This window comes from Penicillium expansum (assembly GCF_000769745.1).
Source record: "Penicillium expansum strain MD-8 chromosome Unknown contig294, whole genome shotgun sequence".
Classification (NCBI taxonomy): Eukaryota; Fungi; Ascomycota; class Eurotiomycetes; order Eurotiales; family Aspergillaceae; genus Penicillium; species Penicillium expansum.
The window spans coordinates 141,413-163,088 of record NW_015971224.1 but is presented as its reverse complement, the minus strand read 5'-3'; the positions used below and the strand labels follow the sequence as shown (position 1 = coordinate 163,088).

The window sequence follows — 21,676 nt, the reverse complement described above, 5'->3', positions numbered from 1 at the left end:
TCTTGAAATATGCACGCCTCAGTGTGAATTGGGGCCGGGGGTATCTCTCATTTTTGGACAGTCGCCTTGCCGCGGCTGCTCCTCTTGTCAAACTTCTGATCTACCTCGCTCGAGCCATTGAACAACACGCCAAAGACCTGGACCGTGAGCGACAACACCACAACTGCCGAGCTTGCGTTTGTACTAGGGAAAACGTTCCAAGCCCACTCTTGCAGCGCCCATACGGCGTATATAAGAACCGGGTGGATACCTGCACGCCAGAGAAGGAATGGGGTAGCCCACGCGAGATATGCAAAAAACTGGTAATGCAAGGACCTGGCGCATAGCAAGCCGATGGCCAGTGAGCTCAACAGCACGGTCATAGTGAAGGATTTTGAGAGTGAAACTGTCTTTTGGCGTCCCTGGAGAGTATCCTGGAGGAAGCGAACCACGTTCGACCCTGAAGAATTTACCCAGTTTATGAAGAAGATAGCCAACAAGGATATATGCAACACTAGCAGACCCACAGAGAACTCCCTTGAGAGAAATGTTTCTTCTCCTACAAACCGCCAGTTCACTGTCCATTTGAACATGAATTGGCGGGATAGCTCAAAGGCCCGAGAGAGGTAGCCTGTAGTGTTAGCCTGGAGGAAAGGAACCGCAAGTAGGACCTGTAGTTTCTTGCGTTAGCCGACTCTCGACTCCCCAGAACTCAATTGGCTCTTTAAGAACCCACCTGGATAAGAACAGCCATAGCTCCAAGCGAAATACTCCGCGCCAACCCCAGACTGAGAAGAGTGATGACCGCAATAGCAGGCACAAGCAGTACCAGTGTCATTTTAATCGCAACCCCAAAAGACCACACTGCAATTCCCGCTGTCCAATTGCGTCTCAGACACAGATAGATAGCAAGCCACATAGCGAAAGTCGCAACGCCATCATTGAACATGCGCAAGACGAATATGCTATGCAGGCGTTTAGACAGAGCAAGGAGCGGGAAAAGGTAGGGAGGTGCCCCCGTTTGTCTGTAGCAGGCAACTACGACAGCCAGTGTAGCCAGGTAGAGCACGGCGAAGAGCGCCTGCCCAAGGAGAATATCACGACCTTCATCGGTGAGGTGATAGAGGAGGGTGTAGATGTATACGTGGGCGGCGGGGTAGACGAGGGGACCGGTCGAGCCTTTGATCAGGGGGTAATCGCGTTCGCCGGAAATATATAGAGAGACTTGCTGCATGTACGTCGACCAGTCAATCTCAGTGTCTGTGGTTGTTGGTTGGTTAGCTGGGCCTGGTTCAGTACGCGACACCTGGACGCGGCTCTTACAGGCGATCTTCCATATGACGAGGGCGCAGAGTAGGGCGTCGCCTAGAATGAGTAGAGGTGCAATCCATTTTGTATGCCGCTGATTGGTGAGCACGTCGTAGACGAAGCTCTTGGCTTTCAATGCCATGGCGAGATACGCTCGATAGTTGACGGAGGGAATAGTCGAGGTGGCCGGAGCTGGCTCCGCCTACTACATATAAGCATACAGTTGCATTCAAGTTCGTAGCACACTTTTAGTTAAGAAAATTGTATATAACTTTTGACTAATTCTAGTCTTAATATAATTGGTATTTGTTTTATACATCCCAGTGTACATAGAGAATACATATGTTGTAGGTCTAGCTCGCATTGGGACCTCGAGCATGGTCTTCCTTCTAGACACCCCCCGGTCCACCTAACCCTTATTGTCAAAATCCATGGTATCATTAAACAAGCCGAGAAAACAAAATGCAAAAGAATCGAAGGAGAGTGTCGACGTGCACACATTATTGGTCTCCTTCGGACAGGGCGGTTTGCTGCTGGGCATTCGCGTGGACATCGCGGAAGCCCAATAATTCCCCTAAAACACCCTTGGGTTTGGGAACGGGGCATTCCCGATTGATGTGTGAGAGTTTCTCTGCTTCCGCCTCCATTTGAAGGAATGTCGAGACCTCCTCGTCCACCACAACTGGTGTGGGCTGACCCAGCTGAGTGCCCTCTGGGCCCACTTCAAGATCCTTACGCCGTCTGCGTCGGAAGTGTGGTACTTGTTGTCCATCGGCTGTCATGGTCATCTCCGAATCGGCAAAGGTGCGTCGTGGGGCCGGGCAGGGGAAGACGTGCGGCATGCCAACAACCAGGAGAGATGCGAGGAGGGTGCCGGCGAATAGGCCGGTGGTTGACCGCGACCGAGGATGGAGATGTGGCGGCATTGTGTATGAAGTGAAAGAGCACGAGTATTGATGTTCAATTGAGACGAGGTGAGCGTGGCCGACTGTTTCTGGAATTTTTCAGGCCATCGGAGGGCTCGGAGTGGGCTGGTTGGTATAGTCGGATAGGAAGGGAAGAAATAGCGGGAAAAGGAGGTCAATTGAATGTTCAGTGGGAATTGTTCAAGCTGATAAGCTTCTGAACCTCCGATAGCAAATGTGAAGGGTGTCTCAAAGGAAAGCGTGCGGAGAGAAGACAGCGAAGGCTTTGGGTGCATCTAATCTTATCTGGCTCCCGCGTGATTGGATGTTCCGCTTTCTCTCAAGTCTCTGCGTCGCGCATCATAGCTTCGCGAAGATGAGACTGTATTTTTCGGAGAACTGAGCCATCTGATTTCTCTTTGGGGATTTCTCGACTTCGATACAGGTCCCCCTTTCTTTTCCCTCCCTCTTTCGACAGCATGAGTGACCTTGACCGGTATGGCAATAACCCCTCAACCCTCTAGACCCCGTCGTTCACCGTGAACCTAATGTTTTGTGTAATAGGGCGATCGAGCAGCTGCGGGCCTGCCGCCTGATCCCCGAAAGCCAAGTCCGCGAACTGTGCTACAAGGCGCGTGAGCTCCTGATCGAAGAAGGCAATGTCGTGTCCGTTGACGCTCCCGTGACCATCTGCGGCGATATCCACGGCCAATTCCACGATTTGATGGAACTATTCCGCGTCGGCGGCGATGTTCCCGATACCAACTACCTTTTCATGGGCGATTTCGTCGACCGTGGTTTCTACTCCCTTGAATCCTTCCTTCTCCTCCTTTGTCTGAAAGTCCGATACCCCGACCGCATCACCCTGATCCGCGGCAACCACGAATCACGCCAAATCACAACAGTATACGGTTTTTACGACGAATGCATTCGCAAATACGGCAGCGCCAACGTATGGCGGTATTGCTGCGAAGTGTTCGACTACCTAGCCCTGGGCGCGATCGTGCTCGGCGCGAGCTCAGAGCTAGAACCTACCTCCAACACAGCACTATCAAGCATGCCGATCGATGACAACGAGCTGGAAACAGAAGTCTTGAATTCCAGAGGCGAAGTCACGATGAGTACGTACCGCGCACGACAGCGTTCGTCTTCCGACGCATCCACAGATTCCAGAAACATCTCCCCGCCGCGAGACATCTCCGCCGCCCCAGGCCAGGCCGCCGCGCCTTCACGATCGGGTGCACCGGGGACAGGCGCGAGCGGCGATGGCAACGGCAGCGCCGCGACTAGCCGGACTGGTGCGGTGCTCTGTGTACACGGCGGATTGTCACCGCTCATTGACTCTGTCGATAAAATTCGGCTGATTGACCGCAAGCAAGAGGTGCCACATGAAGGTGCCATGTGCGATCTGCTCTGGTCAGATCCAGATGAGATTGAAGGCTGGGGATTGAGTCCTCGTGGGGCTGGGTTCCTTTTTGGTGGTGATATCGTCAAACAGTTCAACCATCTCAACGGGTTGTCTCTTGTCGCGCGTGCCCACCAGCTTGTTATGGAGGGATACAAAGAGATGTTTGATGGCGGTATCGTCACTGTCTGGTCCGCTCCGAACTACTGCTACCGTTGCGGCAATGTTGCCGCTATCCTTGAGCTGGGCGAAGATGCCAGTGGCGGTGGCACTGTCGCTCGCAGTAACGGCGAATATGGTCGGAGCAACGGCATCGTTACGGATAATAGAGTCGTCAGTCCTGGAAGGAGATATCGTGTCTTTGAGGCTGCAGCCCAGGATACAAGGGGCATGCCTGCAAAGAAGCCTGTCGCTGATTATTTCTTGGTACGCTCTTCTATATACTCTGTTGTTTTGATTGATATCATCTTACTAACATCCATGCCTAGTGATACCACCCATGCACCTTTTTTTTCTTTCTTTTTATATGGTTCTCTTGGAAGTAGCATTTTGCGCCTTGGTGTTGGTTTTTGAGAACTAATGATCATCTATGACAAATCTTTTGATACTTGCACCTCTAAATGTTCTGGTCTGTAAATTGATCATAAGATTTGAAACATATACAAAATTGTAGACGGCGTATCCATAAACGCCGGCACAAGACAAAAACCCCCTAAGTGGTATCAAAAATCAAACGAGATATGTCAAAAACTACAAATTCCATGCATTATTTCCATCTATCTCCATATCCAGTTGTGTCATCGGTATCCAAGGGCGACCCAACTGTCGACATTCCTCCGGGGGCTTGAGGCTGCTCATCACCAGAACTAGGAGGCTGAGCAACGGACATGAGATTACCATCCTGGTATTGAATAAGCGAAGGCTGGCTTTGGGGAGTAGCATTCCAAGTACCACTCCAACCATCCATGCCGATGCCGTACGCACTAGCATTTCTCGACCACCAGTCCTGGCTCTCTTCGACCAGGTTTTCGGTGCCGTCATACCCAGACACAGGCGATGCAACGGATGTCGGTGTTGCATTTGGGGGTGAAATATGAGCCCCAGAGCCATCGTACCATCTGTTGGGATGGGGAGAAGAGGGAGCCGGAACTGATCCTGCAAGCGGAGTGAATTGGTAGGCCATCTGGGGCCGGAGGTAGGTTGGTTCGGGAGGGGCAAACTCGGGCCGTTGGGCGTGAGGTGGATGCATTCCTTGTATGGAGGGGAACGATATTGGGGCGGCGGCGAGGGGCCCGTATTGAGTATCAACCATGGCGACGGGTTCAGTGTGAGAATGGGGAAATGGGGGCCCAGATGATGAAAATCGGCTTTGGCCTGTAGAGGGTTGTAACATGGTTGCGATGGGAGAGTCGTCGGATGTTGAGGGAGAAGTCGCTTGGTCCCAAGAGCCCCAGGATCCCCATTTGTTGTGGGTTCGTTCAAAGATGGATATTGCTTCGGTTGGTAACTCTACTTGCCATTTGTTTGCGGATATGTCGAGGATGCGGAGAGTACGTCGAGCACAGAGCCAGCCCTCTGCCATTTCTTCAAGATTCTTGAGGCCGTGTATCACGTCCCTCTGAGCGTTTTTATCCGGGAGATTGAGAAGATGGACAGTGCACGCAGTGTGGGCAATATAGACGGCGATGTTGCAGATCTGTTTCAGTCCATATCCGCGTTTATATATGCGCAGCAGCTTGGAAACAGTCGCAGCGGCCTGCGTGCATATCTTGCGAGGTGAGACATGGGAAGGAAGTGGAGTAGTGGCTTTGGTATACTTCAAGAATGGTCGGTATAAATGAATTATCTGAAGCTGATAAAACATACTGAGGCAAGAGTTAGCTGAGGCAACACCGTGTATGTAGGCATCAACTTACTGCATGACAAGCACTTGTGGTAGCTGTCCTTCTTTTGCCATCAGTTCCCTGGGCAATTTGGTTTTCCACGCCTCAAGCCGGGTGTGAACATCGCTCAATTTCTTTAGTTCCGACTGCTTGGGCTGGGAGTGTTCGAGTTCGGTTGGATGGTAGAAGAACACAAGTACATCGCTGCTGATCTCACAGAGTTTGGATATCTGGAGCGCAACAGCCCTGGTTCGTGATGGTTGCGTGTGCTCGTGACCAACTCCAGAATCAGTGTAGGGCGACCATAACTCCATTTCCTCTTGTGGCAATACATCAAACTTGGGCACATTGGCGTTGGCCGAAGTCAACTGGGGTTGCCGACCAAGGTAATTTGACCAGCATCTGTAAAGTGTTAGGGAGGAATCATAGATAATAAGAGCAATGGAGACTGACTTGTCAATGAGATAGCAACCCCAAAAGGTGATCCGCTGAGCATCAATCTCTTCGTCGCTGAGGTTATGCGCCCCAAGATTTGCCGAATCGAGATTTAACCCTAAATCAAAAGCCATGCGGAAACTGAGCCCACTATAGACCCAGCCTTTCCCTTCACGGCCACATCCCGCCTCTCGGACAGACATAAGTGCGAATGCCTGGACAGTGCAAAGCTTTGCATTCTCATGTTCGTCATTTTCCAATACGAGTCGCTTCGCCTCTTTGAAGAAATGATTTCCCGCTGTTGCAGGATTCTGGGGATCATCAAAAGCACCTTGCCATGAGCTGAAATGACAACCCAGAGCTAGAATAGCGTTGACGAGTAATGCAGAGCAATATGAACTGGAAACACCGCGGATATAATCCCGATAGAACATATTCTTGGACAGGGTAGTGAAGAACGGATAGTGCCATGTAAAGTACATGGTCATCAGATGACTGATTAGGGAGTCGTCTTCTGTGACTTCGGTCCACCGGCTCACAGCGTGTGTTTTATCGGCATCGAAGGCGAGGCTGTTTTGAATCGAAGTAGACTCCTGTAGCTCGGACCCTGGCGGCAAGAAGATGAGGTTTGAGGTACCTCCAATAAATTTGCGAGAACCGTCAAGCATGAGCTCACTCATCTTGCCAGCCAGCTCTGACTCGAATTGATCTATTTCAACTATATTCTCATTGCTGGCTGACTCCTTTGCTGCTTTGTCCGTAGACATGAGCCCCTTCTCCTGGGCGATCACCGAAGCAGCTACATCTTCGAGATCATCACAAGAGCGAATCTGGCGTACTAATTCGAAAGCATCCGCTTCCTCGTAGTTTAATATTGCCTGTATCAATGTCTGTAGGGTGGTGTTTCGAGTCCGCAATGTATCGGTGTCTTTCTTGTAAACACCTTTGCGGCGGTGATCCGAGTTTGGATCATATACACCTATGATGAAGGGTGAGCAATGCTAGTATTGCTCTTTGTAAAAGAGATACATACAGGGTGTATGATATACCGAGGAACAAGCTGCACAGCTGGGCAGGTTTCCATCACACTACCCGCAGAAATTATTAGTAATGTGACATCTCGATATCAGAATATGAAAGTCCAACCTTTGACTTCCTTTTGCGGCAGGCGACACAGGCTGTGCTGACGCATCGTCTTTTGGACGGTTGGACACGTTCGGCGCTCATGATTTCAGATATTTTGATAGGTACGATTCAAGTGCGTATGACGGTTTCTCCGCGGGGTCTCTTTGCATGCCTAGTGTCGTGTTTGCCGGTGACTGGTCTAAACCTCGACATGAGATGTCCATCTTTTAGAGTACAGGGCTCATTAATAGAACATGCTGGCTTGCTAGATCGAGGGTGCACACGGCGGCTATATCGGCATGTTAGTATTCCGGACCATCCATGGCAATCCAGTCCGTCTAGCCAGGCGCTAATATCGGAAATTGCACCTTACAACAAGGAAATATCAACGCACCCGCTACGCTTGAAGATCTACACAGGCCTGGTGGCAATTGTAGAAGGAATGATGTACCCCACGATTGCAATGACCCGCAGTGGAGGCGGGGGCAAGCTCAGTGCAAAAGTTGGTAAGATTGGAGATTGGTGACGCCCTTGAAATGATTGGATGCAAGCAGGACGACGCAAGATGTGGTTATCGCCGGCCTCTGGATGGCTGTGCAGGTGTCGGGATGTCCATTTTGATAAGCTGCTGACTAATGTCTTCACGTGGGGTACATCTCCGAAAACTTATGGTAGTTTTGTCTATTATTCGCTCATTCCATATAATTTATATCGATATAATTATTGTAGTGAATGGAACATTATTTGGACGCATGCCAAGTGATTCTTAGGATATTATCTCCGATACTCCGTACATGTTTCGGATTCCGCCTGAAGGATTCAACCCTGGGTTACATAGACTGATGAGGTTACATAAATTGTGTGTATCGTACCGGATTTTCCCTGGTGGGGTCTAATTTGAACTGCAGTAGATATCAGCACGAGCTTGATTGTAATCCTGTATGCTGCTTAGGCCGCTAGGTACTCCTAAGGGATTACATAAGGGTAATTAACCGCTAGGCCAAAAGATCATATATGCTCATTCTATCCATGTACGACCTTCCTACGAAATTGATACGCACTAGTTATTAACTGTGAGGGATTGCGAGAGGCTATATATGCAACATGAAACCCAAGTTGATTTACAATTGAAGTGGTTCTTCAAACATGATATATATTATTGACTGAATGTTCCTCTCATAGCGAGTCAAACCCAAATGTTGTAGTATTTGAACAGTGATATTGGCGAATGCTTTTAGGGTAGCAGATTGAACGATTATAGTGATGAGTGATGGCATGGTTTTGCTTGAGACGACGAAGATAATTTGATATCATTCCCAAAATGCGATGCGGTACTTGAATTACATATTTTAACAAGGTCAAAAATCCACCATCGCCTTGTATACCTCTCTGTAGTTCCCAACTAGACTGGGACAAGAAGGTTCGGCTCCCATTGCCTTAATGAGAACCCCGGTGGTTATACTTACCACTCATTTCCCCGCGAATTTCCCGGAGTACACTAGACTAAGGTTTCGAAGCTAGATCACCTAGGTAAAGCACGGGAGTCAAAAGAAAGTATGAGTTTAAATGCATATAAATGTATATTAAAGCAACTTGCTATCAATTATCCCTCAGCTCACCAGTCACAATTGCCTGTCATCTACCCAACATGTTAGCTGCCCTGAGAAATCTCCCCATATACGAAGACTTGAATCGGGGCATAGCATTTGTTGGATTCACTTCCTCCCTCGGCGCCCTTGGGTTTGGCTATAATAATGGATGGTGGGGTGGCGCCCTAGGAATCTCCGAGTTCAAGCGCAAATATGGCTCGTACAATTCAGCACTGGATGAATGGAGCATTGCATCGGAAAATCTGTCTGTTGGGACTGGCACTGGTTCAGTTGGCCTCATCATTGGCTGTATTATTGCTCCAATTATACTTCGAAATATGTTTGCAAGGCTGGGTTCCTGGTCCTATCGCTACTCGTCATGCTTGGTTTTGTGTTAGAAGCCAGCACTGTGATGTTTCTTCTTGACAGATGGTTGTCGGTAGAATCGTTGTTTATTCTGGCATTGGACTTGCTTCAAATGTTGTTCCCACTTATCCATCTGAGTGTTCGAGGTCTGTCATGCCTTGCAGCCGTTAACCTTTGTTCTGGCCATATCTAACTCTTTTCTAGGAGTGTTCCTTGCGCTCTACTCATTCTTCACTTCGCTCGGGGTGTTCATTGCCACATTGGTAGTGTACCTGTCACGGAATCGCACTGATAAATGGCTATATCTGTATTGAGCTTATTTTTCATTCTTTGTCTACGTGTAGCTAACATGATAGATAGTATCGTTATCTGCTGTCAATTGTTTGTCTCACTCGGATATCTCATAGCGTTACAATTTCTCCCCGAACCACTGCGGCTTATGTATAAACACAGATACCAAGAAGTAAAAGAGGTGATGAGAAAGCTCTACAAAAAAGATAACATCGAACAAGAAGTCGAAATACTCAAACTCCAAATCGAATAACACAGAGAACTTCACAAAGCCACCACCCTTCTAGACTGTTTCAAGGGGACTAACTTCCCCCGAACGATCGCATGCATGAGCGTTCAAACCTTACAAAAAGCCTAAGGTGTCTCATTTATCCAAAAATTGATCGTGACCTTCATGGAACAACTCGGCTTCCCTGATCCCCCCCGAACGAACGTCCTAGTCACTGGATGCTCATTCGCCAGTCACATCATCACATTCGTAACCTTCAACCAACTAGGTCGTCACTGGTGACTGGTTCTCAGCTCGATCGGACTAGCAGCGAAAATGATAGCAACGGGTAGTGCCATCGAATCAAGCAGCATTGTAACCAACCTATCGCTGCAAGCCAAGAATGCCTGTGCCGCCCTTCTGATTCTTTGGTACTGCATTTACGGCTTTACTTAGGGACCGGGATACTAGATCGTCACCGGTGAAGTAGGAACAGGTCAGTTGTGTGAGCGTGCCATCTTTCTCGTTTCTATAGGCAGCTTCTCAACATCGGTTCCGATCAACTTTGTCAACCGCTATGTACAGGCTAGTATCGGCGGCCGTGTGACGTTTATTTATGGGGGGTTCTTGGTTACGGCATTGGTTTTTGTATAGTTGTTGTGCCTAAGACAAAGGGAAGGCCGCTGGAGGATATTGATAAGATGTTCCAGGCGCAGGTTCTGGTGTAGAGGTTCAATAGATCTGTCTATACTGGGTTGGGTGCACATATGGGGGGTGAGAAGTATCCGGTCGGTTATGATCCACCGTGTAGATTGTAGGCCCCAGCCTTCCCATTATTGTCGGATACGTTACCGGGAGTGCCATAAAGGATCAACAACCCGAACGATGTTTTTAAAACCCAAGACTGCAATTTAAAAAGCAATTATCTTGGCTAGAATTGAGATTGACTGCTGGAACGTATCGTGCCGTTCATAGCTATATATATAAAAAAAAAGTCGGTTCACGGATATATCCTCTGTAGGAAAATATCACTAAAACAAACGGTTGCGATAACGAAGCCAATCCTTTTTTTAATACTCCGTACTCCGTACAACATAGAATAATAGGGTGCTCAATTTTACTTTTAAGGTCCAAAAGCGGCAAGTGGTGAGCACTAAAATGGAGGGTGGTTTCGAGGGCCCAGGGATTATCCGGTACATATCCGCAAGCAAAACAGACCGAATAGATAAGGCCAAATCACAATAAAACCATCCATGTATGACTGCCTAATCTCACAAAAAGACAGAAAAAACCAGGTATACCTCGTATAAGGGTTCACCGCAACTACCCGCTAAAGGCGCTCCACCAGCCACGTCTCAACTTTGCTTTTTGGGACTGTGGGCATTTTGATGTGTGTTTGTAATTCATATCTATGAAATTGCTTCGAACGGTTAAAGAAGGATGTTCAGGTAACAATGTAGGTGGGTCCTCTGTTGTTTTGATTTTCAAGGCCTATCTCAATGTTTGCATGTATAACACAGTTGACATCGAATATTTAAATAATTAAATAGGCAATTGTTTACGGAGTACGGAGTGCTTCGGAAGCAATGATCCAAACTTGGAAGTGCGATGAGTCGCAACATGATTATTAAGCCGCAATTACTCCGTACAAGCCACCAATATAGCGAAGAAACAAAATAGGGAAGAATATAGGGGCTTCACCGCAATTATTAATGCAATTATTTTCGCTTAAGGCGCTCCACTAGCCACGTCGGGTCTCTTCGACTTGACGTTTTGGGACACTGCAGCCACCCGCTCCTTTTTAATGTTTTTCCCCCTTAAATCTGAAGGAACCGGAGGAGCCTCGGAGCTCCTGTCGATCTATCAAAGTGACTCAGGTACTCCGTACATAATTTTGTTTATCATTTCTTATTCCGTAAAATATAAGCAATTAACAAGATTCATTGAAACGATAAAAATGCTAAAAATCGATCTTCCCTTTTTTCAATATTGATTCTGGGGAGAACGGTGTGCATCTGCCCGCACCGCACTAAAAGCAACCTTAAAGGGCCCACACATCTTATTCAACACTGATTTGAAAAGGTTGAGATGACTGTGATTCGTTTTCATATACATTTATCTATTACATGTACAGATATACAGAGTGCATATGTATGTCTTACTACATTGAGCTAATCATACGTTGTAGAGTACATATATTGCAAGTCATATAGTATCTGTCAACCAAGAAAAAATAAAATACTAAAAATAAAAAAAAATATTCCTTCCCTTCCGGACTCCACCGGCGGAATGTTCCATGAGTAATGGGAATTGTATTAAAAAGTACGGCAATAATACCGTTTCAATCGCCGGACAAAATCCGGATCCCGGCATTGTCCCCCGCACAACCAATCATTTAGACCGTAAAATAAATTACTGTTCTGCGCCTCTCGTGATCTTTACATGCGTTTACCTGCCCAATACGGCTTATCTATCTGAGATCACCACTTTCTCCCCCCATATCTCTCTCTCTCTCTATCTTAATTGACTTCTACATCTCTTCTCTATTTCTTTCTATTATCCTCCTTCCTACACATTTAACATATCCTCCTACCTCCTATTCATATTTCTCTCGAATCTCTCACCTTATCGCCTTTCTCTATCACCTTATCCGCTCGCGTGTGTGCCTGCATACCCTTGTCTCACGGCCCTATCCGCTTCCCTTACATCTCTTTGGGCCAACACATACACCCTCGGATTGGCTGCTGGTCCTCTCTCGTCAGACTTCCTGGGAGCCTCTCCCTTCCCACAGTTTTCTCCTTCATCCATGTATCTCGCTCAGACACTCGACCAGAGCGCTTCATCCGGTCAAGGCCTCGATAGCAACTGTGGTCGTGTGGCGAAACAACAGTCAACATGATGGTCCCAAGAGCATTTCTATTCAGCTCGGCGCCGCCGCAGAAACCATTTCAGTCTCCTGGGATGAACTCATTCACCCCGTCGGATTGTTCTGGCCTCCCCACTTCCACTGAGACCCGTGGATCGATCAACACTATCCCAGTGGTAATTCCTCCAAAGCGTGGCTCGCGGACTCTATCAGCACGTCGCGATACTCGTCCACGTACCTTATCTAAAACCTCAGAAACCTCTCGCCGGTCCTCTTCCAGCTCGTCCAATGACCGCCCCATCCCTACGTCATTCACCTCGATGTTAGATGCAACAGCCATTCCCGTCCCGAGACGAAACTGGACCACTCGCAGACCTCGGAAACTGCCTCGTGGAAATCATGAAGAGGACTTTAGACGCATGCTGCAGGAAGATATCAGGTCGAAAGAAGATAATTTCCTGGATGGGACCGCCTACTCCCCTCTTGACATCCTTCTCAGTCCACCCGATAACGACAACGAGAAACACCTGCCTTGCAGCGAGTCCGAGCAAGAATCACCACTATCAGTGCGGTCAACATCAAGCGATTCGATGCCGTCATTAGAACATGACCTGGCATCACCGTCCAGTATTCTCTCGCCGCCAAGCCCTTCTAGCTATCGAAGTCCACCGGAGAGACGACAGCCTCGGTACTCGCACTGCGAAGAATGTGCCTTGGACCATCCTTTGCTTGTAACCGAACTCGATGAATGTGAATTCATTGAGATCAAGAATGATGACGATGAGCCCACTACACCCGACACAGTACCCGCAAAGCGAGCTGCATCATTTGGGCGCCTCGGATCTACCTTCAAATCGAACCTCACAGCATCTTTACGGGCCATCAAATCCGCTGCGCAGTCAGTCTCGACATTTGCCACCCCTTCCGTTCAACCAGAGGATTTCCTCACCCGGTCTCTTTTCACCATCACCCCAGAGATGACTGATGATCGCCGACCTTTGCCGATGCAAGAAACGCCATCTCCAGCACTACGACGCTACTTGAATCCATCCCCGATGAACCCAACTCCGATGTCACCGGCAGAGATGTATGTCTATCATGACCATCCCCACGACAAGCCTCAGAATTCCAGTAGCCCCGTCTCGATCCAAATGCAGACATATCGTCGAGCCGGCGGCCGTGGGAACCGGCGAAGCAATTTCCACATCGCAAGCAAGGACCAGAAATACGTCACTTTCGTCCCGGAGGTTCCATCCATGTCACGCCAGCGCGAAATTCGTGAGAACAGCGATTTCTTGCGCGTGGTGGTTCTCGAAATGAACATGCGACGTAGCGGCAAACTCCGCGACGACATCCCCGCCCGTGCGCGCATTTGGCTGCCAGCGCGCAAGACAAATTACCACTTATCGGGACAATACGAGGACAGTGATGACAACGCCATTCCGGCCCGATGGGTGGGCGTCTCCGCCCAGTGAACTAAAGGTTTTGATAAAGCCCCGTCTTAGCGCCGAGCGCAAGATATGGGTCGATACATCTCCCTTTTTGGTCACTTCACTTCAGTACATAAATCTTTGTTTTCTTTTTTCTTTTTATTTCGGTTATCCTCTGCAAGCGCGGCGTTGGATTAGGACGGTGTCCTGCTCGGCGCACATATTTTCTCTCTTCTGTTACATACCCCCCATTTCTACCTTGACAGCGCCATGCTTTTTCTATGGCTGCTTTTTCCGTCTTTTTTTCGGATCGATCTTTCGATCACTACCTGAGATATCTATTCAACTCAAATCAAATATTGAAATAAATTAAGCTTTTTTTGCCTTGTAATTGTAATAAAAACAGCATACTATATGGGAAAGCCAATCTTAAGGACTAGGTTAGGTACTGGCGTCATCATGCACTCCCTCCGATTGTTTCTCGAACCCTAATGCCAAAATATACTATACCATGTTAGGACTTGGCTCGGAGTATTAATGTTCCTGTAATCTTATTTATTCAATATCTTACCGTTACGGTTACATGGTTCCATGACTCTATAATACACCTTATCCTTTGTCCCGAATACTATGTGAAAGAACAATACAGAGCCTACGATACTCCGGAGAAACCCCAATCTAGACTAGCGTGCATGGGCAATTAGGGCTTCAAGGATCGAGAAAAACATGCGTAACTGGTGACGCGACATACTGTAGTCATTGTGGTCGCTTTTTTACAATCTAGGCCGGCCTAGGCTTCCTATGATTTGTTTGCTTTGTGTGGTTATTGCTCGCCCTTCTGGCTAGAAGACAAGAGATATACCACAAAGGTTGCCAAGAGAGTGCACCTAAGAAAGTTGAAGATGATACTGGAGACAGCCTATGTTGTACTCAAGTGGCTATACTTTCTCCGTACATAGTAGACTCTGGTTTAGGAAATCTTAGATTGACTTTGAACATTCTGTATTGTGATGTCATCTTGCATCCCACGTGGGCATAACATGAGATCACCCCGCGTGGCCTGATGAACCTCGGTCGCTTTATATTGGGCTCTTTGGCCATCATAATAGCCACAGGTTTCAAATGATACGGCGTGTCTAGCCAGAGAGTGGTTTACTGGCCTAAGGGGTAGGTCATTTCGGTTACGGTGGTATTCTCCAGTCTATTATAGCCTCGCTGGCTCGCTCAAGCAAAGTCAGATGATCATAGAATGTGACTTATGGTACTTCGTGGTTGATTTCGGCTCGCTCATTTTGCACAGACACGGGCATGTCCAGCGACCAAAGAGGAAATTAGAAAATGAAAGAACAGCATGATTCATCACACGATTTGAATTCAGCTCTTATTCATCGCGGAACCGGGAACCCTGCCACCATAGCACATGTTAGAACGCCCAAAAAGGCCAAAAATACGGGCATGTAACTTACTCTCTTCATCTAGCAAAGTGCCATTTTTCCAGCATTCTTCCACCCAGCTCACGCTAACAAGATGCGGCATTTTCGCGCCCGGCTTCTCGGCCAGAGACTTCCGGAGAGATGATATGTCCGCCGAAGACACAGTCTCCGGATCAACTATCACATGTGTGGTGCCCGAGCTCTTCAATGAGCTGGCACTCTCCGCGCCTGCAAACCGGGCGGTGTTGCAGGCGAAGTGGAGGCGTTGGTCCTCCTTTCTCAGTTCTCGGGAGGCTGGTTCGTCCGGCTGACTCCCGTTCGAGTAGAAATAAAACTTCAAGCCTCGGAAGAGCCATCCACAGGGTACTGTGTAACCAGCGTTAACTTTTTCCTGGATCCGAGCCTCGACTCTCTGAATGGTTTCTGGATCCGGGACATGGTCGGGCTGCTCTTCGTTTTTTTCCATTTGCTTAAATATCTGTCAGATCGAATACTTGTTAGCAAAAGCCATGGTTGTTTCTCACTATTCCTCCGGGGGTGTCATACATCCTTGAGCTCTTCGACAGTTGTATCTCGAGCATAGCTGTCCATGAATTTGTCGACATTTGCTGCGACTTCTTCCTCATTGTCCTCTGTCATGAAAAACATGTGTCTATAGAATCGATACATATCAGCCCCTTGCATGTGCATCTCCTTTGGCAATCAGAACGTACCTTGGCTCGAACGGGAGAAGAAGATCTGGCAGGCCTGCATCTATTTCATTCTGTTTGATGCAGTCGATAAGCCAAGATGGTCGAATGATGTTTTGCTCTCCACTCTTTTGTAATGAGGCCACTTTGACCGTTCCTGCCGAAACATTAGTGTGATTATTTTATCCGTGTAGAATGAAACTCACTCCGCTCGGCAACACAGAGTGTCTCTACCGCAGCTGTCCTGGTTTGGTAGATCTTGCCACCATTAGCCTTCACGAGTTGTTCCAGTTGAAGTTTTGTTTTCTTTTCTGGGATGGTCGACTCGGTCATTATGACTAGAAGCCCATTGTATTAGTCTTATGTATGATAGGAATGGAACAGGATCAAACCACATACAGAAGTTAAGCTCATCGAAAACATGCCCAGAAGGTCCAAGGTACTGGACATCGACATTATTGTCGTACCCAGCAACCGTCAGTGGTTTCTTAGTGGTCCTCTTTACTCGCTTCTTTCGAGAGTTATCAACAGAGAAATCTTTCTCCCGGTGTTCTTGCTCTGCATTGGACTTTAGGTCAAGGAACTCCTGAACTGAGAGCGCGCTTTTCCAATCCTTGTCCTTGCGCAATTTCTTAAAGCGAGGAAAGCGCAGTGTCAATCCCATGCGGAATTGGTCACTGATCGCGACAGAGGCAGCTTTCACACACAACACAATTGAATCGGATGGTTTGATCCACATATCTGGACGCTCATGTTGGGCGTCCCCACCCGCCAGTTCGATAAAGGTAGTCGGAGGCTTCTTCGCATCCCACGCCTTCCACTTGCCCTCTGTATGATGGCGGACCTCCTGGTAGTCAGCTGCAGTGAAACCGCCACCGACTTTACAAAAGGACCAGCATTTTTCCGCTGCTTGTGTGCTGTCATCGACTCGTAGTCCGCAGAGAAAACTGGACAGCGCCCCTCCTCGATGACCCGAGCCATAGTATCCGCCAATTACAACAACGTCAAGGGATTCTCCAAATTCGGTCATATAGTCTGGTTTGACTTTCATCCAGTCGTCATGGCGTTCGTTTAGTCGATATGGAGAGCGCGGGTTCTTCAACACGAGACCTTCTGACGCCTCAGCAACGACCTTCCGCAGAGCTGCTTCGACTTCTGTGGTGGTAGTGGCTTCCTCGTAAGGATGAATTTCAAACCGGCGATGGACAGGTCGGACAGTTTTCTCCAGGGCATTACGACGATCACGAAGGGTATACTTCGTTAGATCACGCCCATTAAGATGTAAGATATCAAAAATACGGAACAAGGGTCGTGGACCATTTGAGAAAGGATTTCGTTGTTCCGCCAGTGCCGCGGTTTTGAGCGTGCCGAAGGGAACCATGGCATCCTGTTCAGGATCCCAGGTGATCATTTCACCGTCGAGAATAATGCTCTGTACTCCATCCACGAAAGCATCTTTCAGATGCCTTGTCAGAGCGCCGTTCTCATCATAAATTCCATTCCCATAAAGATAGGTATATTCTTTCGCTTTGCGCGACCAGAAGCCAAATTTCCGACCACCTTTGGTTGAATCGTCAGGCGCCATATGGAGTTGCATACGCTCACCGTCCATTTTCTCCTCAATCCAAAACACGTTATCATCTTCTGCGGGTTTCATACGAGCAATTATTTTCTCAAATGAATGCATCTGAAATTGGGCCAGCTGAGGCTGGAAGCATTGCATCAACGCAATACCGCGCTCCTCTCCCTCAAGCCGGATATTGGGATCATGCAGTTCCCAGCAAACACGTCGCAGACTGCTAGATATGCTGTACAGATTCTGGGCATCTGGATGCCAAACATCAAAGAGTGTTCGCTCGGTAGCACCAACCTTCATCTGCCGAAGTATAATTCGGATGAGCCAGAGAAGCTCTTCGGGGTTCATCCGCCGATAGAACTCCGTTAAGATTGGCAATTGTTCATCCTCCTTTGAGGCAGCAGATAGCTTATCTAGCTTCTCATTGACCTCGTCGATTGTCATGTCGCCCGGCTCGGTCCGCATAGGCCGCTTCGAGAGAACATCAAAGCATCTTCCAGCAAAATCACCCGCCATGCGTGTCGTAGCACCCTGGCCTGGAAGCTTCCAATTTAGAAGATTGTATCCATCTTCTGATTCTTTGTTGATCTTCATGGTCTTGACGAGCATCTTGCCGATAGCCTTCTCCTTGACCCCGTACATTGGTCGATCACGGTCTTTGTCGGGAAGAATCAATCGAAGGGCGGGGTAAATATCGTCGCCGACATCCTTGCGCCATCGCGAAATGAAGCGCTCAATTACATCGCGCCGGCGCTCGAACGGGTTGAGACTCGTAGCACCTTTGCCATGAGGACCAACCTTTCGGCGAGCTGGAGCAGGCCCTGACGGCTTCTTCTTGAGCTCACTCAGTGGATTAAATAGGTTGAGGTACAGATCGTGGAACGGCAGTGTCGGGGCCCGGTTGTGAGGTCTGTTGGGGTATCTGCCAAACGCTATCAGTCATCTACCCAGAAGCTTAGTGTCATGAGTTAGTTAGGGGCTCACTTTTCGTCTAGATCTTCTTCGTTCTCTGGCTTCAGGAGATCCTGGCCTAAAATTTCGTCGGAATCCATGCTAGGAGAAGTTAAGTAGGAGAAGTTAAGTTCTGGAAGTTGGAAGTTGCAAGGCTGCACTACCCCAGATAATTGTAGGCTACACTGCTGATAAGATAAGAGATGGCTCCACTCATTTCCTCCGAACTCGAACTATCCAAGACGACAGATTCACAGTACATGTATTTGGAGATCACAGTGTACTCTCAGATGCTTTGCGCTAAGTTTATATCTGCATCCATCCTACTCTTCAAGAATTGTTCAATGTCATGATGCCCGTTACGAATCGCATAACTGATTGGTGTCCGACGGTAAGGATCTTGAAGATCAGGAGCTCCGCCCTGCTCTACCAGGAATGTCACCATTTTTGCTGAACCAGACCGAGCGGCGTAGTGTAATGGAGTGCCAAGCCCACTGCTTTCGCTCATAGAATATTCTAGGGTTCCCTCGTCAAGCAGTTTGTTTACACATAGCTTGTTATAGTCGGGATCTTGATTGTAAATTAACTGTTTCGTGGTTGTCATTTTGGGTTCGCATCGCGGCGTAATGCAAAAGCTGCCCATCTTGGACTTGACCTCCATTTTCAAAAAGAAGCTTGATGGCATTAAAAGAACCATCCCGGACCGCGTAGGATAATGGCGTGCAGTTCCGAACACGGCACCTTTTGTTTGGGTCCGCGCCGTGGCTGAGAAACCACTTGGGAAGTCCCACATCTTCAAAGGTATACCTAGTACAATACTGTAAGCTTCCCTATTGGGTATGATAAATATTTGATACTTACCTAGCGCTGATGGTGCTGTGTTGCTCATATCGGTGTGAATGCCCCAGCCACGAGACAAGAACTGCTCTACAATGTCGATGTACTTGTTCACTGTTGCAGTGCGAAAATGATGATCCTCTATACCAAGACCGTTATCCAGCAACTTAGTAGTTGTTTCAGTGTCGCCATTCTCGATAGCAAGCCTGAGGTCCTTGTACAAATTCGGCATATCTAGAAGACGATGGGAAGTCTGGGGGCTATAATGGTGTGTGGTGAGATATGATGTATCCACCAGTCAACCCCGCCTGCTATTAATAGAGAACATTGCCCTGTGTACTCCGTAGATCTCGGTCAAATCAACCATAAACTATTGACTTGATTTGGGACTTCGATCCTATTGACTTTGATTTTCAGCAAAAGAGTGTCAAACCCCCACCCCCACAGCAGGCCATACCGCTTAAAAATGGTTTACTGACAGAAATCAAGGTGTACAGCAAGGTATGGTATGATCAATGAATATGCATAACTCTAACTAAGAACAATCTGTGCGGACATCAATTACTACGCTCAATATGCGACTGCCGTAGCGGTCCATGTATTTCCCGAGGGTTTCAATACTCGGTTCTCAACCATATATTGTAACATAGCTTTCGACACTTACACGGCAGATTCTTGCACTTCATGCTTGGCTACTTTAACACTCCCAAACTTACGGAAAAGTTGCTCTTGAGCCGGAAGATTCGGGTCATGGGGCCACAGGAGCCCGTCTATTCTTACATCTGAACCAGTCTGGAAGATCAAAGTGCACACTCCTTTCCCCGCGTACGGAAATCGGGCTCGTTTCACGATTTTGTCCCAGGAAAGAAGCCAAATGAAAGTGTCATGCTCGTGATGTTGTAGATCCCAAACCTGTGAGTCCAGGGCCTGGAAAGCAACTTGCAGCGTGCCTGCTTCTTTATTTCTGATTTCCACCACAAAGTCATCCACTAGAGTCTCTATAAGGAGTTCGTGGATCCAGCAGGCCGGGTCTCTAAGCCCAATTGAATTGGTCAGAATGACGATGCTTATGTCGGATTCTGGAAGCATTATGAAGAACGATATATAACCTTTCTCACTCTTCGACTGCATCCCACTTCGCTCATTCATGTCTATATCCTAAGACCCTATTAGTCTGTTACTTAAGTAATTAACACACATACCCCAGTGCGGAGTGTATTTTTCGGGCCTTAACAGTTCCGACTTCTCGGGCAAGGAGAACCTTCACGTTCTCCATCTTCACCCGTTTGTACAGCTGACTGAGACGACCAACATTCTTGCTGAGAGAGATCACTTTGATTGATTTTGACGACATTTAGTTACATTGATTAGGCCTCCGTTGCGCGCAGTTCATACCATTCTAAGTGCCAAGCTGCTCTATAACCGGGACCCGAAGGTGACTTAGCGTGTAGTCAGCCGTGTGTTTGTATTGACAGAAGTGGCAGGTTGCAAGCAAGTTCTTCGGTTAGAACTTGATCACGAAATTTCTGCAGAGGACCCGTAGCTTCCTTTATTCCGAATGCGATCTCCGTTTGCTGGAGCGATATCGAGAAGGGGTTGGGGGGGGGGATGGCGTCGGGGTATTCTTGAGCTAGGCTAGATTGTCGCACCAGGCTATATCGATCTTGATAAAACCAGATGTTGAAAGAAACACGCTTCCTCAGTCTCGTCGTATTGCCAAGAAATTGCGATTTATTATGCTGGACCAGGAAAAAGCATGTGCGACCCACGACTGTTTCCAATCTTCTCCATATCAACAGAGCGCAGAGTGTAGTCGGCCTCCTCTAGATATTCAAGTGTAAGCTCGTCGTTGATTCTCGGATGACCAAGTGCGAGATGGGGGACAAATTCCATCCTTTAGGTTTGGAGAGGGAGCTGCTGGATCTTAGCAAGGTTCTCATTTGTCAATGGCAAACTTACCCCGAGGACGGAACGTGTGAGAATTTCCCTTGCTTGGCCGCTTGGCTCCGTTAGCCAGAACTGAATATCTGTTCAAGTTGGTCCCTTGTTTCGGAGCATTTGGCTTTCACATCAACAATAGCAAAAACAAGAACAACAACTGTTGGCCATTTGCCACTTGTGTGAATCGGCAATTCATCCGGCACCTGATGTCTTCTTTATAGTGCTCCCTTCAACTTGCATGGTCGCTCTTGGTGTATGAAAGAAAGCCTTTCTGTTTGCTGCACCAAACATCGAAAATCGTGGTAAAAGTGCCAATGGCCGCTGTGCAGGTAGCAGAGTTCATTCTGAGTAAAATTTATGAGAGTGACGTTGTAAGTCTAGGAGCTAAAGTTTTGAGGAGTTCACGAAGCACTCAAGGAAGGAACCTTCCGAGGTTGGAACACACGCCCATAGTGGAAA

The 21,676-nt window shown here is 48.0% G+C and overlaps 6 protein-coding genes across 6 annotated transcripts; 2 read left to right on the top strand and 4 right to left on the bottom strand.

Annotated features, from left to right (window-relative positions):
- Positions 1-47: 47 nt before the first annotated feature.
- Positions 48-1,429, bottom strand: alg3 (dolichyl-P-Man:Man(5)GlcNAc(2)-PP-dolichol alpha-1,3-mannosyltransferase; the record flags this gene model as incomplete). Its single annotated transcript, XM_016745982.1, has 3 exons — positions 48-650; positions 716-1,239; positions 1,303-1,429. 3 exons carry the CDS (start codon positions 1,427-1,429, stop codon positions 48-50), a joined length of 1,254 nt encoding a protein of 417 aa, XP_016601587.1.
- Positions 1,430-1,787: 358 nt separating this feature from the next.
- Positions 1,788-2,213, bottom strand: PEX2_087110 (uncharacterized protein; the record flags this gene model as incomplete). The annotated part of the gene is made up of 1 exon (XM_016745981.1): positions 1,788-2,213. The coding sequence occupies one exon, from the start codon at positions 2,211-2,213 to the stop codon at positions 1,788-1,790; it is 426 nt and encodes a 141-aa protein (XP_016601586.1).
- A 2,150-nt stretch (positions 2,214-4,363) lies between these two features.
- PEX2_087100 (putative C6 transcription factor (NirA)) lies at positions 4,364-7,142 on the bottom strand (the record flags this gene model as incomplete). The annotated part of the gene is made up of 5 exons (XM_016745980.1): positions 4,364-5,462; positions 5,514-5,882; positions 5,934-6,894; positions 6,949-7,003; positions 7,062-7,142. The coding sequence occupies 5 exons, from the start codon at positions 7,140-7,142 to the stop codon at positions 4,364-4,366; spliced, it is 2,565 nt and encodes an 854-aa protein (XP_016601585.1).
- Positions 7,143-8,870: 1,728 nt separating this feature from the next.
- Positions 8,871-9,188, top strand: PEX2_087090 (uncharacterized protein; the record flags this gene model as incomplete). The annotated part of the gene is made up of 1 exon (XM_016745979.1): positions 8,871-9,188. The coding sequence occupies one exon, from the start codon at positions 8,871-8,873 to the stop codon at positions 9,186-9,188; it is 318 nt and encodes a 105-aa protein (XP_016601584.1).
- Positions 9,189-12,389: 3,201 nt separating this feature from the next.
- Positions 12,390-13,835, top strand: PEX2_087080 (uncharacterized protein; the record flags this gene model as incomplete). Its single annotated transcript, XM_016745978.1, has 1 exon — positions 12,390-13,835. The coding sequence occupies one exon, from the start codon at positions 12,390-12,392 to the stop codon at positions 13,833-13,835; it is 1,446 nt and encodes a 481-aa protein (XP_016601583.1).
- Positions 13,836-15,175: 1,340 nt separating this feature from the next.
- PEX2_087070 (DNA ligase (ATP) DNL4) lies at positions 15,176-20,630 on the bottom strand (the record flags this gene model as incomplete). The annotated part of the gene is made up of 11 exons (XM_016745977.1): positions 15,176-15,195; positions 15,257-15,701; positions 15,770-15,875; positions 15,937-16,069; positions 16,119-16,250; positions 16,312-18,410; positions 18,473-18,572; positions 18,767-19,246; positions 19,301-19,536; positions 19,941-20,309; positions 20,479-20,630. The coding sequence occupies 11 exons, from the start codon at positions 20,628-20,630 to the stop codon at positions 15,176-15,178; spliced, it is 4,272 nt and encodes a 1,423-aa protein (XP_016601582.1).
- Between the last annotated feature and the right edge of the window lie 1,046 nt (positions 20,631-21,676).